Source organism: Myodes glareolus, chromosome 10 (assembly GCF_982192425.1).
Source record: "Myodes glareolus chromosome 10, mMyoGla1.1, whole genome shotgun sequence".
In the NCBI taxonomy this organism is placed as follows: domain Eukaryota; kingdom Metazoa; phylum Chordata; class Mammalia; order Rodentia; family Cricetidae; genus Myodes; species Myodes glareolus.
The window spans coordinates 59,466,388-59,481,989 of record NC_142035.1 but is presented as its reverse complement, the minus strand read 5'-3'; the positions used below and the strand labels follow the sequence as shown (position 1 = coordinate 59,481,989).

The 15,602-nt window shown below is 45.0% G+C and overlaps 1 protein-coding gene across 1 annotated transcript in view; it reads right to left on the bottom strand.

The window, feature by feature from the left end:
* Positions 1–720: 720 nt before the first annotated feature.
* The window catches only part of Ino80 (INO80 complex ATPase subunit), a 117,473-nt gene continuing 102,591 nt past the window's right edge, over positions 721–15,602 (bottom strand). Inside the window, exons 30-36 of the mRNA XM_085696449.2 lie at positions 10,556–10,714; positions 9,804–9,906; positions 9,112–9,200; positions 6,916–7,071; positions 6,502–6,661; positions 4,739–4,954; positions 721–2,253 (exon numbers count right to left, since the gene is read on the bottom strand). Coding sequence (XP_085552575.2) covers positions 2,036–2,253; positions 4,739–4,954; positions 6,502–6,661; positions 6,916–7,071; positions 9,112–9,200; positions 9,804–9,906; positions 10,556–10,714 — 1,101 coding nt within the window. The 3' untranslated portion in view covers positions 721–2,035. The remainder of the gene's footprint in view (positions 2,254–4,738; positions 4,955–6,501; positions 6,662–6,915; positions 7,072–9,111; positions 9,201–9,803; positions 9,907–10,555; positions 10,715–15,602) is intronic.

Here is a 15,602-nt window from a genome sequence, read left to right as displayed (position 1 = left end):
CAGCAGCCCCAGCAGGGACAGAGCAGGGGATGGTTCATTGGGAAACTCATGCCAGTGTACTCTGTATGAGGCTTTGGTCACGTTCACCAGCAAGAAAACAGGACCCGGGTTATCAGTCGCGCTGCTGGAAAATGAAGTCTTCAGGACTGGAACAGCAGCTAGCCACAGCCAGTCTGTCTGTCTCCATCAAGTTCATGGGGTGAGCCAAGGCTAGGGAGGCCATGCTCAAGTCACTGGGAACGGCATAAACGCCGCTCAAAGGTGATGTAAGAACATTTCAGTGTTGTAGGCTTGGCCACAGAAACAGTGGCTGCCATAGGCAGGCGGCTAGTGCCCTTGTCTTAACTGACCAATCAGCTATCAAAATCTTTCACAATTCTTACAAATACCAAACTTTGGGATACTGTTAATATTCAGATTACTACTGTCTAACTCTGCCTGGTCCAGGCTGGGTCACACTGTCCAGTTAGGTCCTGAATTGCAAGGAACCCACATCTCCAGGGCCGACACTGTATGCCAGCCACTTGGTCAAGCCTCCTCTGATGGGTGGAGGCAAAGCCCCGAGTTCAACACTTCTCTTGAGCAAACACACAGCGCACACTGTGTCCCACTACCCTATCCCTTTGACTGGAGTAGATCTGTATTCTTCTGACCCTGTCAAATCTCCACAGGTGGGGCTACTTTGGGTTCTAGAAAGGCAGCTGCAAAGACCATAGACACTTTAATTTACATAAAATTATCTCACTCCATTTTATTTAAGATTTTTTTTAAATCCAGTTAGTAAAAGAAAGATGTGTCTCTCTTTATACATATGTACAAGTTCAGCTATAAAAATAGACAGCACATTCAAAGAGAAAAAGGCTTGGCATTTTTCTGATCCCCTCTAAAGAGCATCTGTACACAGGAGTCAGGGTTTGGGTAGGGGAATCTTTATGATTTAAATTAAATGATTTCCCCTACACCTACTCCAAAAAAAAAAAAAAGTTAAAAAAAATCATTCTATCTAAACTCAATTCCGCGATTTTCAGGTGTGCAAATTAGAGGCTGGCCCGCCCAGAAGCACCTGTTTCCACCAGGGACATCAGGTGGAAAGCCCTCCCAGTCGCCCCTTTCCCCTCTCAGAGGGCAGCAAGCTCAGGCAAGTGGGGCGGGGCTGGGAGGGTTGGTGCTGAGCTTGCTCCCTCCCCATCTCACTCCTGCTGTCCCTTCTTTCTCAGTGCAATACAGACAGTGCATACAGCCAAGCAGGGGGCTGGCGGGCAAAGCCAGGGAGACTGTGCATTCAGGACGGACAAAGGGGCATCTGCAGGAGGGCGGTGAGGGTGTCCTGCTGATTGAGGTGGTTCCTGGTCTCTTGACTGGCTTCTGGGAAGCCCCTTGAGCGGGGGCTGCTGCTACTGTTGCTGGTGGGACCTAATGCTTCCCTGGTGTGAACATGTTGGACAGTGGAAGAATCTAGGAAAACTGCCCGTGGGTCTGCTTCCTCCAGCCGCTATCATCCGTATAGCAACCACCTTCTCTGGCATTCGTTGCACGCTTCAGTGACGACACTGTTGCAAACAGAGTTTAGAGACCCAGGAGAGCTCAAGGCTGTGGGTACCAGGGAACCATTTCCTCCCTTTCTAGCCCTGTAAGGAATCATAACCTTTAGAGAGGTCTCCACTATGGAAGGCTCTTCACAGCACCGGTAGAGCCTTCATGAGGGGCATAGCCAGAGCTGGAGTGGGATGGGGGCTGGAGACAGTGTGCCTGAACATCTAGAAGGGGTCTATGCCAGGCCCTCCCCAGAAAGAGGTTAAGACTCGGCCACAGAGTTCATCTGGGATGCTGTGGGGCCGAACCCAGGATACTGCTTTGGAACTAGGTGATCAAAGTGCTCACTCCGACCACCTGCCCGTCCTCGTCTGCTGTAACTGGTTTTTTCCACTCTCCAAAGAGGATGCAAGATGCCACACTGGGTAACCATCCAAAGACCGCTTGTGGCCTGGGACTGTAGCCCCTGGTTTGGTTGAAGGAAGCTAGAGGGCAGAGATGGTTACCGTCCTCCAGCAGGGTTGGTGCCTTTGCCCTGTTTCCGGATCAACGAGTCTGAGGCTAGGCTGCTGGTCATGTGGAGGCTCTTAGGAGTCCCAGGAATATTATTTCCTTTGTTCAAAGGGGAACTTAAGGGAGAAGAGGCGCTTGAAGGTCCAAAGTCTGCAAGGCCAGTAGGTCGGACAATGGATGTCTGCAGAGGACTGCTTGCGGAGATTCCTGTGGGGATGGAGAAACTCACAATGACCCTTAGTGGCAATTGTCTGTGATCTGCCCTGGCAGTCCGCAGTACTGGTATAAGTGTGGGCTGGAGGGAAGGGGTGGGAACCCCTCTCTGCTGCTCACTGCCAACATCTTTGAGGTATATTTGCTGGGTTTTTCCTGTTATTGCCTTTCTGTAAGATGGCTGGTTTCTTTGTTGTTTTCGAGACAGCGTTTCTGTATAGCTTTGGAGCCTGTTCTGGAACTTGCTCTATAGACCAAGCTGGCCTCAAATTCACAGGAATCCACCTGTGTCTGTCTCCCAAGTGCTGGAATTAAAGGTGTGCGTCACCACTGCCTGGCATGATGACTGGGTTGTTAAGAGATTTTGACACACTCAGCCCTACCTGCATTACCTTACCCAGAGGAGAGGCCATTTGTCCAGTGTGGAAGGCCTAGTTGAAGGACGAGAGCTCACTAGGCACTAATATTTTCTTCTCTCCTTCTGGAAAACACCTGAGTTTAGCTGCCTTTGTTTGTTTTTCAAGAAAGGGTAACAATTCTGGCTGTCCTGGAACTCAGAGAACCGCCTGTTTCTGCCTCCCGAGTACTGGGATTAGAGGTGTGTGTCTTATTTATTTCAGGGGCCTCTACTCTTCAACACGTCTGGCCAGGGAATAAGGTCTGGCCAGCCTATCTTGTGTCTACACTCAGTCAATTCCGTAGCACTAGCCAAGGCTACCTCTGCTTTCCAAGCTCTGTCATGTCAAGGACCTGGGTTAACCTCTCATCTTTGGTGACTGTCCTTGGACAGCAATGAACTTTTCCTTCTCAAATAGGAGACAAACGTACCTACTTCTCATACCTCAACATTGTCTAGTATGTTTGTTCCATTTATTTGCTTTTCTTTTTTTTTTCAGTATCCCAAGCTGGTCTTGTCAAACTTAGTATGTAGCAGAGGATAACTTCAAACTCTTGATTCTCCAGCCTGTACCTCCCAAGCGGAAAACTATAGGCATGCACCACTATGCCTGGTGATATTTCTTCTGTATTACTTCTTCACCCACAGTGGTATAGGTCACTTCTAGACCAATCTTTCTCATTTTTCACTCCTACTTAGCAGTCCCTGATGACGTTTCTGGGCCAGTCTATCTCCTTTGCCTACCTCTAGCATCCTCCTGCTTGCTGCTCTGATGTGGCTGACATTGCCCCAGTCATGGATTAGCCCTGTCATAGCAGTTTTGATTACTGGAGGGACTGCTGTTTCCAAGGGAACAAATGAGCTACCAAAGGATTAAGAAACAGCAGCATAAGCTACTGTACTTATTTTCTTAGTAAACCAGTAAATGAATGCTGAGGCTCCTGCAGTGGGAGAAAGGAGGTGAATCAACTTTTACCAAGCACTCACAACAGGCCAAGCACTTTCTATACAAGTATGCCTTTCTCTGCTGAACAATCCTGAGCCATCAGAAGTTCAAGGTCACCACTGTCTGTATCATTAAGAACAAGGTCAGTCTTAGGTACACCTACCTACCTTAAAATCTAACAAGTTCCCCACAAAAACCTAAGAGCTACACCAAGCCCACATGACATTTTTGTTTACAGTAAGGTGTCACTATGTAGCTCTGGCTTGTTTAGAACTCGCCTCTGGGTGCTGAGACAATGGATGTATGCATAGGGCATGGAGGCAGCGCTGTGAATGGGTTCTTCCTCACAGTACTGGACAGCCTGCATCCTGACTCCAGTCACAGCAGCCACACTCTCCAGCTGTCACCAGCCCTCCTCACACACCAGCTAAGCTCTTACCTATCATCTTTCCAACCTTGACTTTCATTGCTCCTTCTCAGCATAATCTGGCTGGTAAGCTCAGTGACCCTCAACATGCCAGGGTGGTTGCCAACTCTTTTGTTTGCCCAAATCCTTTCTCACTCACATCATCCTGTATTCTGAATGTCAGCCCACAATCCTTACAGCGGTCCATGGTTCCTCTCCCTCTGACCTGCAACCACAAGGAAACTGGCCTCTTTGTACTTATCTGTATGCTGTCTGATACTATTTATAAGCCATCCACGAAACGCTCCTCTGCTGGCTTGTTAGACTCAAGGGCAGGAGCTACGTGCCCCATTGCTTTACTCCTATGTGCACCAGGTGTTTGCTGCCTAAGATGACAGCTCAGGTAGCTACATGCATGTTAACTATCCTTGTTTGGATTACTAAAAATAAATGTCTCAGAAAAACAAACAAACAAACCTAGAGTTAAAAAAAGAAAAGGCAGGAAAACGGAATGTGCGGCCCCCAATTCAGCTCACTCTGGCCATAGCTACTTCTCCAAAGACAACAATTTATCAAGGCAAGAGGGCAAGCGGCGAGTCAGAACTGCTCAGTTTGAAGCTGAGCTCTGGGATTTTGGCCTGGAGTATCCTGCACACTCTACCTTGTTGGATGCTAAACAAATTCTTGGACAGTTTTTGATTGCTGTCTGCAGCCATCCTGGCCTCCTCACCTTTAGACACATTGTACCCGTATGCGGCATAAGCAGCTGCAGAAGCCGCTGCAGCCCCTGCTTTGGCTCCTGCCATCGCAGCAGCACTGCCTGCTGTGGACTTGCGGCTTCGGCCTTTCCCTGCTCCTTTGGCTGTGCTTCCTGAACCCTTGGGGCGGCCTCGGCTTCGAGCTGAGTGACCACGTCCTGCAGCTGGCACTTCCTGAATGGAAATTCCTGTGGAAACAAATAGCCAAGAAGGAAAAAAATAAATCTCTTAAAACTTTAACAAATATTCCCTTGACAGGGAATGCTAAGGCTGGCTCTCAAGGTATTCTGTTTTGTTTGAGACAAGATTTCCTAATGTTGCTCAGGCTGCCCTCAACCTCCTGATCTCAAGAAATCTCCCAATCTTAGTCTCCTAAATTCTGGGACTACAGGCACAGGATACGGTGCCTGGCTGGCTGATATCTGAGGACATCTGGGATTGCCTTTTAACACAGCTATGCTCTTCAAACTGTCTTTCCTTCTAAGGAGTGGCTTCCGCCATGGTTATTTTCTTATTATTGTACCCAACGACTTGCTGTGGGCCTCTATTTCTTACATTTTTTTCCCTGGGTACTGAATCTAGACCTTGGGCACACTATACACACACTCTACCACCAAACCACATAGCCAGTCCTACTTCTAAAGTTGTTTTTGTTTTTTTAATTTAAATTTTCAGACAGGGTCTCACTATGTAGCTGAGTCTGGCCTTGACTTCAAGATCTTCCCACTTTATCCCCCTTACACCACTGTGCTCAGTCCTGTTGTTTCAGGCTTTAAAATCCAGGTTCTTCAAGAAACAGCAGTAACACGGGCCTCATACAACAGAAAGGAAATGCCCCACAGCTAACTTAATTTAAAAAACTAGCAAAATAGGGGTTTGGGAGATGGCTCCACTGGTAAAGGCCTGCCGTGCAATCTTTGAGACCCGAGTTTAGATCTCTAGTACCTATAAAAGTGTGGCAGCATGTGTACTGGGGATGGGGAGGGCAGACACAGGTACATCCAAACTATGTCTTCTACACACAATCAGGAAAGATACCTTCCACATGCATATACACCTACGTATGCTCTCACATTCCACACTGGAACACGAACACACACACACACACACACACACACACACACACAAAAAAAAAAAACCACACACTTAAATAGAAGCTTTTGTTCCACTTTACTCTTGGAAGAAGAAATAAAATTTCTGTATCTGGGTTCGTAAGATGGTGAAAGACTGGATACCAAGCCTGATGGCCTAATTTGATCCCTAGGACCAGAGTGGTGGAAGAGAGAACCAACTCTGTCCTTTGGTCTCCACATGTGTGTATAAATACAACAAATAAAAATGTGCCTAGCAGATGGTGGTGGTGCATGCCCTTTAATCCCAGCACTCGAGAGGCAGAGGCAGGCGGATCTCTGTGAGTTCGAAGCCATCCTGGTCTATAAGAGCTAATTCAAGGACAGGCTCCAAAGCTACAGAGAAACCCTGTCTCAAACAAAACCAAAATGTGTCTGATGTGGTGATGCATGCCTTTAATCCCAGGATTTGGGAGTCAGGGCATACAGAGCTCTTACCAATTTAAGGCCAGTGTGGCCTACATAGTGAGTGCTAGAGCTATGTGAGAGACCCTGTCTAAAAAAAAAAAACAAAAAACAAACAAACAAAAAAAAAACAAAAAAGTAATTAACAAAGAAAAGTAGTGGAGCAGGCTGGGGCTGCATGAGATGGCAGAGTCACTCACCATTCACAGTGTCCGAGACAGAGCCTGTTATGGAAGCGGGAGAATTGGTGGCTCGAGACTGAGGAGCTGAGGAAGCTGGGTCATCCACGATAACCAACATGTCACTGCTGCTTTCATCAGGGGGAATGGAGCCAGTGTGCAGCTCACTGCTGATTGAGATCTAGAAGCAAAAAGGTTGAGATAATAGTCTCACTGGCTATAGCCCTCACGCTCAAGTGACAAGCTTAGGGGCATGCGTGTATTTCTCTCTCCTGACTGCCTTCAGTGTTGATCCTGCCTTGGGTTCTGAGAACCAGTCTGTCCTTATGCAATCCTCTCCCACAAGGCTGGAAGTGAACAGTACCCAGCGGCTTAGCATCATGTCCTTGCCACGAGGTCAGGATGCAGTCCCATTGCTGTGATGAAGAGCCTCACCTCACTGAAAGGGCTGGGCATGGCCGAGTCTACACTTAAGAAGGAGTCATCGCCATCAGCAGAGAGGTTGGAGTTATCAGCAGAAGGAACAAATGGGATCACGAGGTTCACACCCTCTTTTCTCCTTTTCCCATCCAATTCATCTTCCTTTTTCTTCTGGAAATACAAAAGTCAGAAAATACATAAAAAGCATGAACATTTAGCTCAAAGGGAAAAGTGAGATTAGGAAATAAAATGATTACAGGCAGAGTCTTGCTATTGGCTGCAGACAGCCCGGTACTTGTTATGTTTCCTGGTCTGATCTCATCAGCCTATCGCAGTATCCAAGTGCTGGGACGCAGGCACACACCACTGCACTGGCTTGAGACAGGCTCTTGGTCTACAACTCAGACTGGCCGCAAATTTCCTCCATCTTCTTGAAAGCATCACCATTTTGTCTCAATTTCTTTTCTGTGTGTATAGGTTATGTGTATTCTGAGGACTGAAGCAAGGTCTTTCACCTTTTAGGCAAGACTCCAGCAAACAGTCACATCTCAAGCCCTATATCACCGTATCTTAAAGGAAGTAAGAACTCACCAAGGAGGAGAGAGGTATACCGTGTCTCTCCACACCCTCTACTGGGTTCGCTTATCTACTCATTCATTTATTTACTTACTTATTTATGTGCGGATGCGCATGTGCTGCATTCATGTGGACATCAGAGGATAACTTGTGGGAACTGATTCTTCCCTTCCACCACATGGGCTCCTGAGATCAAACTCAGGATATTAGGCCCTTTTCTGGAGTCATGTTGTCTACATCTATTACAGGGTGAAGAGTGTACAACACTGTGTACTTCATGCTGCCATTGAGTACTTTCTATTCTATACTTGGAGCAAAATGACATCTGATCTAAATTGTTAATCTACAACAGGAAAGATGGCTCAGTAGGTAGAGGTGATTGCCTCTTAAGCCTGGGATCCCAGTTCAAAACCCAGAATCCATATAAAGGCAGATGGAGAGAACCAATCCACAAAGTTGTCCTCTGACAATCCCACCCAGAGTGTGACATGTGCACATGAACACACACACTAACATTCTCACACACAAAAGAACTGCTAATTTCTGTAATGCCCTATTGTGAAAGCCACCTTTTATTCTGTGACAGGTTGTCTGTCCTTTCTTCATTCCTACCCATTTTAAAAGCACAGGGATGATACCCAAGTGCTCTAACACTAAATCACATCCCCTGAATGTTAAAGGTATTTTTATTTTAAGTAGTGGCAAATAATGGGTTAGATATGAGAACAGAGTGAGGAAAAAGCCTGCTTGGGAAGGGGCAGAGATGGCAGTTCTGGCCAGGAGAACATTATCTTTCATTTTTTGGATTTTCCAACTATATAAAAGAAGCAAGTACAAAGTGTCCCCAGCTGAAACTGACTCTTCATTAAAAGGGGCTATAATACAGCAGCTCTAGGCTGCTGACTACCAAAGGCCTATGATCAAAGGGATACAGCCGTAGCCTTTTATTTTGGATTCAAGTCTCTCTGTGTGGCTATAGCTGGCCTGGAACTCAGAGACATCCTGCCTACCTCTGTCTCCCAAGAGCTGGGGTTAAAGGTGGGTGTTACCATGCAGGGCCAGTCCTTTCGAAAGATTCTATGAAAGAAGTAACACAAGTCTTTAATCCCAGCATTCCTGAGGCTGGGGCACGAGGATTTTGTGAGTTCCAGGCCAACCTGGTCTCCACAGCGAGTCCCAGGCCAGTCAGGGCTATGTAGAAAGACTCCATCTCAAAAAGAAAAAAGTTCTATAAAAGCCTCAGCTATCACAGTTATCACTGATAGATGGGTCCCAGTCCAACTGTGATCAACACTAGGGTCTGTGAAAAGGAGCACAACTAGTACCACATTTGCTGTCTTTTACCTCACCAAATGTCCATCAGCAAAGAGACGTTTCAGTTCACACAGATGGCGTTAGTGAGCTAGCTCAGCAGATAGAACACTTGTTGGCCAATCTGGAGGATCTGATATTCATCCTCAGAACCCACATGGTGAAGGAAGAAAACCAACTCTCACAAGTTCTCTGATCTCCACGTGTATGTAGGCCATGGTTTACCATGTATGTACAAATATGCATGCACACATGTGGCCTTTGTTGTACTTCTGAAACTATTCCAGGCCCCGTCAGTCCTACCCAACCCAAGTCTGGAGATACCTTCTCTGCGTATTTCTCCCGCTTGCGTTTTCGTTCTTTCACTCGGTTGGTCTCTTCCTGCTGCCGTTTCTCCTCCTGTCGTAGTCTCACTACCAAGGAAACATAAAAACACTGAAGAGTCTTTGTGAATCATAATCTTTAGTCTGCAAAACTTAGGGGCATATCCTCTACTGGTTCCTAAAGTATACTTTTGTGTGATTTAAAAAAAAAACCACTGGTATTGCTGCATGTCTTTAATTCAGCACTTGGGAAGCAGAAATGAGATCCCTGGGGCAAGCAGATCTGAGTTTGAGACCAGACTGGTCTACAAAGAGAGCTCAGGACAGTCAGGGATATACAGAGAAACCCTGTCTAAAAATTTTAGGTCAAAGGTCTTTATGGTTAGAGCAGCTTGCTGTTGAAATCCTATATAAAATGCTTCTGGGCCAGTGAGAGGGCTCACCAGGTAAAAGCACCTGTTGTCAAACCTGACACTCTGAATTTGAACCTAAAACTCATAGAGTGGAAGGTCACCAAAATATCCTAACATGCATGTGCCATGGTATGCGCATGCATGCACACACATGTATTTAAACTCATAAATATAAATGTAAACATCATTTAAAATAAAAATAAATTCTGGCCTTGGCATACACAATGCTCATCTCTTCAGTGAACGGGGGAGGACAGAACATGAGCTCCAGAGTACGTACGTTTCTTCTCCAGCTCCTCATCATCTAGAAGAAGGCTAACCACCTCTTTAGGTTTCAGAGTATCTGGTTTGAAGTTCCCGCCAGAAATCACCATTCGTTGAATCTACACAAAGTGGATTAAAATGTCATATCCAGGTATTCACTCCCATACAGCAAACATCCAGAATCACCCCTCTGAACCAACTCTCAAGGGAGGTATTGGCTTTACTATTTCTTATTCACTTGGCTGACTCCTCCACAACACTTGTCCCAAAGAAAGAGGCTGGAGAGATGGCTCAGCAGTTAAGAACACTGGCTGCTCTTCCAGAGGACCAAGTTTCAATTCCCAGTACCCACATGGCAGCTCACAACCATCTATAACTCCAGTTCCAGGGGATATGACACCTTCACACCAATGCACATAAAATAAATTTAAGTAAATTTTTAAAAAAAGGACAATTGTTGATTTTATTTTTTGGCTTGGGATTATTAATAGTCAGTTAAAAATACATCAAAACGTTATCACTATTCTGGCACACAGGCAAGAGGTAGGCAAACTGAGGCAGACTCTGAAATGTTAGCCTTCCTCCTCTAAAACTGAGCAAGTCATATACAGGTCCTCCGTGGTGTCAGTGTACACATGAGCAGCCTGTGTACAGGCTCTGACACTTACCGTGACTAATGAAAGACAAGAATCTTAAACAGTCCTAATCCAGTTACTGTGGCTGGCTTCTACTTCCTGCAGCATGATCCCTCCCTTCCTGCTTCCTTACCTCACTCTTTTCCTTGGCTCTCTGCAGAATGCGCTCCTCGATTGTGCCTTTACAGATCAGCCGGTACACAGTGACCTGCTTTGTCTGCCCCAAGCGGTGGGCCCTATCCATGGCCTGTTGGTCTACAGTGGGGTTCCAGTCACTATCGTAGAAAATCACCTGCATAGGCCAGATGAGAATACAACAAAGACTGATGTACTCTGAGTGCAGGACAGAAATTCTGAGAACAGTACAGTCACTCATCTGTCTGTCTGTAAACACTGATGCTAGCCAGGTCAGAGTTTTTTTTTTCCCCCCCCAATCATCTATGTAATGATAAGAAAGTAAGTCCTTAGAAGACCAAGCTGTATGTTTGCTGCTCTTGGAAAAACAGGTATGCTCCTGGTCTGTCCACAGCTTACTGAAAAGATGGAAGTATGGGCTGGAGTGATTGCTCAGTGATTAAGAGGATAAGTACTTGGGTTTTATTCCCAGTACCCAACAGGAGGTTGATAACCTCCTGTAACTCCAGTTCTAGGCATCTGACATCTGCAGTTTTCATGGGCATGTACACACACACACACACACACACACACACACAAAGATTAAAAATAAAATATATTAAAGGAGGGGGGGTATAAGGCAGGAGGACTGCTGGTTTGTGCCTGTAGTCCCTGATACTTGAGAAGCTTAAATGGAAGTATCACTTGAGCTTATGAGTTTAAGACTAGGTTGGAATGTGGACACTAAAAGAGACTTACATAGATATATAATCTACATGGGAAGTAGAAAGTAGAAAAAGACAAGATCTCCTGAGTAAATTGGGAGCATGGGGACCTTGGGGGAGGATTGAAGGAGGGAGGGGAGAGGCAAGGAGGGGAGCAGAGAAAAATGTAGAGCTCAATAAATATCAATAAAATAAAAAGGCTAGGTTGGACAAAATAGCAATAAGGTTTCTTAAACAAATAAAAACCCAATAATATAGTTACGCCTTTAATCCCAGCACTTGGCAGAGACAGGCGGATCTCTATGAGTTCTAGCCAGCCTGGTCAACAGATCAAGTTCCAGGACAGGCTTCAAAGCTACAGAGAAACCCTGTCTCGAAGCCGGGCAGTGGTGGCGCACACCTTTAATCCCAGCACTCGGGAGGCAGAGACAGGTGGATCTCTGTGAGTTCGAGGCCAGACTGGTCTACAAGAGCTAGTTCCAGGATAGGCCCCAAAGTCACAGAGAAACCCTGTCTTGAAAAACCAAAAAAAAAAAAAAAAAAAAGAAGAAAAACAAACATGTAGTTTAAAAAAAACATACATGTAGTTAATATTTACATCTAGTACTTAGTATACTAATATCGCTAGGAAAGGACTCTAAGCACAACAACCATTCTAAACGCAGCAACTCACTTAAACCCATAATCTCTATGATCTGTGCAATTTCTATTTTAGCACCGGGTATGTAGATCAATGGCAGAGCATACACAGCATGTGCTTAGCAAGGACATAGACGTTGGTTTCATTCTCAGCACTGGAAAAATAACCTTATTTTACAGAGAAGACTGAGGCATAGAAGAGTTAAGAGAATTTATCTAAGATTACAGTCTAAAGAAGGACTACAGATAAAGGATGGAAAAATCTTAAGCACCAGGTTACTGTAGTGAGGTTTCATTTGTATTTAAATAAATAAAGTGCTTGCTGCCACCCCGTTGCACACATACATCCTCCCACGCCCTGTCTCACTCCACCTACAGAAGCTGCAGTAGTTGCATGGGAGTTGTACACACGGTAGGTAGCAAACAAGCCACAGGACTGCAGGAGCCCCGAACCCAGGAAGCTAGGTTTGAGTCTGGCTCTGGCCTGTACCAGTGGCTAAAAAGTCTCAGGCAAATGGCTTGTTTTTTTTTTTTTTAAACACTTTTTTTTAATTGATATTTATTGAGCTCTACATTTTTCTCTGTTTCCCTCCCTACCACCCTTCCCCAAGATCCCCATGCTCCCAATTTACTCAGGAGATCTTGTCTTTTTCTACTTCCCATGTAGATTAGAACTATGTAAGTCTCTCTTAGTGTCTGCATTGTTGTCTAAATTCTCTGGGATTGTGGTTTGTAGCTCTGGGATTGTGGTTTGTAGACTGGCTTTCTTTGCTTTATGTTTAAAAACCACCTATGAATGTGTACATGTGATAATTGTCTTTCTTCCTCTGGGTTACCTCACTCAAAATAATGTTTTCTAGCTCCATCCATTTTTCTGCAAAATTCAAGCTGTGGTTACTTTTTTCTGCTGTGTAGTACTCCATTGTGTAAATGTACCACATTTTTCTTATCCATTCTTCAATGGAGGAGCATTTAGGTTGTTTCCAGGTTCTGGTTATGACAAACAAAGCTGCTATGAACATAGTTGAGCACATGTCCTTGTGGCACGATTGAGCATCCTTTGGATATATAACCAAAAGTGGTATTGCTGGGTCTTGAGGAAGATTGTTTCCTAATTTTCTGAGAAGTCACCACACTGACATCCAAAGGGGTGGTACCAGCTTGCATTCCCACAAGCAGTGCAGAAGTGTTCCCTTTTCCTCACAACCTCTCCCGCATAAGTTGTCATCAGTGTTTTTGATTTTGGCCATTCTTACAGGTGTAAGACAGAATCTCAGAGTTGTTCTGATTTGCATTTCTCTGATGACTAAGGATGTTGAACATTTCCTTAAGTGTCTTTCAGCCATTTTAGATTACTCTGTTCAGAGTTCTCTGTTTAGGTCTGTATTCCATTTTTTAAATTGGATTATATGATCTTTTGATGTCCAATTTCTTGAGTTCTTTGTATATTTTAGAGATCAGAGCAAATGGCTTTTTGTGTGTATGAATTTGTACCCCAAATGTTGGGTGCCAAATGTAACAAAATTTAATAAAAACCCAGAGAGAAATTAGGGTTCAACTTGAAGGTCAGAAAGGCAAAACAGACAGCCACTCTTACCTCTACCTCAGTCTGAAATGACGATCCTACCTCCAGGAATCTCATAATGATATTGCATGTATGAGCTGTCTCCTCCCACTTTATAATCCTCTCTAGGGCTGGGATTAAATGCACACACCACTCAGTTTCTATGGCAAACTAGTGTGGCTCCTGGAATTAAAGATGTGTGTCACCACTGCCTGGTCTGTAGTTGACCATTGGGGCTGTTTTACTCTCTGTTCTTCAGGCAAGCTTTACTTATTAAAATACAATGAAATGGCTGGGTGGTGATGGCGCCCACTTTTAATCCCAGCACTCGGGAGGCAGAGGCAGGCAGATCTCTGTGAGTTTGAGGCCAGCCTGGTCTACAAGAGCTAGTTACAGGACAGGCTCCAAAGCTACAGAGAAACACTGTCTCAACCCCCCTCCCCCCCCGGGGGGCTGGAGAGATGGCTCAGCGGTTAAGAGCACTGCCTGCTCTTCCAAAGGTCCTGAGTTCAATTCCCAGCAACCACATGGTGGCTCACAACCATCCGTGGTGAGGTCTGGTGCCCTCTTCTGGCCTGTAGGCATACACACAGACAGAATATTGTATACACAGACAGAATATTGTATACATAATAAATAAATATTTAAAAAAAAACCACCCCCCCAAAAACAAAACCAAACCAAAACAAACAAACCAAACCCCAAACCAATGAAATGCCACTACAGGATTCCCTCAGAGGCTCACACAGTTCTCCTTTCCTCAGTTCCCATCAACATCACTCCCTATTCCACGAATCCTAAAATGAAATATTTAAAGGGGTCCCCCAAAGCTACTTCTAGTCTGCAGTCCAAAAAACAACCAATAAGATCAGGTGACCCTAAAACTCAACCCTAAGTCTTTTTTTTTAATTTTTTACCTTTTGAGTCAAGGTCTATTATGTAGCTCTACCTGTTCTGGAACTCACTCTGTAGACAAAACTGGCCTCAAATACTGAGATTCACCCACCTCTGTCTCTTGAGTGCTGGGGTTAAAAGCACGTGTCACCACTACCTGGCTCCAACTTAATGCTCATGCTATCTCTCTCCTTCCTAAGGACCACAGGCTTACTATCCAACCATTCAGCCTGAGCAGTGCATATGAAAGGGAGGGCATTGTTTATGTTTGGATCAGCACTTGTCACGGACAAGATGCCAGGACTACCTCACTTTCAAATTTTCCCCATGTATGGACCTGCCGCAATGCCACTATACAGTATGAAGTCACCACCCTGGCTCATGGATTCTGGATAATTCTGTGAAAGTGGGAATCCTTAGAACCAAATCTATGGAGTGCAGCAATAACGTTTTCTGTCATCAACCTGTTACTTCATCTGTAAACAGCTGCCTATCCAGTATCAATCTCAAGTCAAATTTCTACAAGGAGTAAATGATCAGCTCTAGTTCAAAGGAATTGCATTCTGAGGCTCACCACTGTCACTGATGCCAAAGGACACAACGGGGCTGAGCATGGCCAAGAACAGAGGACAACCAGCAGCATCTGCAAGGCCTCCTAGAACACTATTTTAAGGACTCTTGAAACTTTCTCTGTGTTGCCTTTCCTGTTGCACAATACTGTTTCTTTGGTTTGGGGTTCATGGGACCCCATCTCATGGAATTCAAACTAGCCTTGAACTTGCTATGTAGCTAAGGTTGACCTTGAATACTGATCCTTTGGTCTTTACTTCCCAATTGCAAAATATTATTCATAAGCAATTTATTTGTGTACTGAATGCTGGATCTCCTGGAAACAACGTTTCAGATGGCTATGAGCTGTCATATAGGGGCTCTTAATCACTGAGCCATCTCTCCAACTCCATAAGATGTCACTATGTAGACCAGGCTACCCTTGGCTAACAGTGATCTTTTGGCTTCTTCCTCACAGGTGCTAGGATTATAGGTGTACACTACTATGCCTGGCTATGGCATCAACATTTTAATGCTTTTGGATGTATTACTTAAATACTTCACTGACTCTTTTATATGATGTCCTTTTTGTTTTGATGGTATTTCATCTTATTTTTTTCAGACAAGGTCTTTCTACGTAGTCCACAACAGCCTTGAGGTTCACTGAATAGTCTTGTGATCCCCTCCCTGTCTCT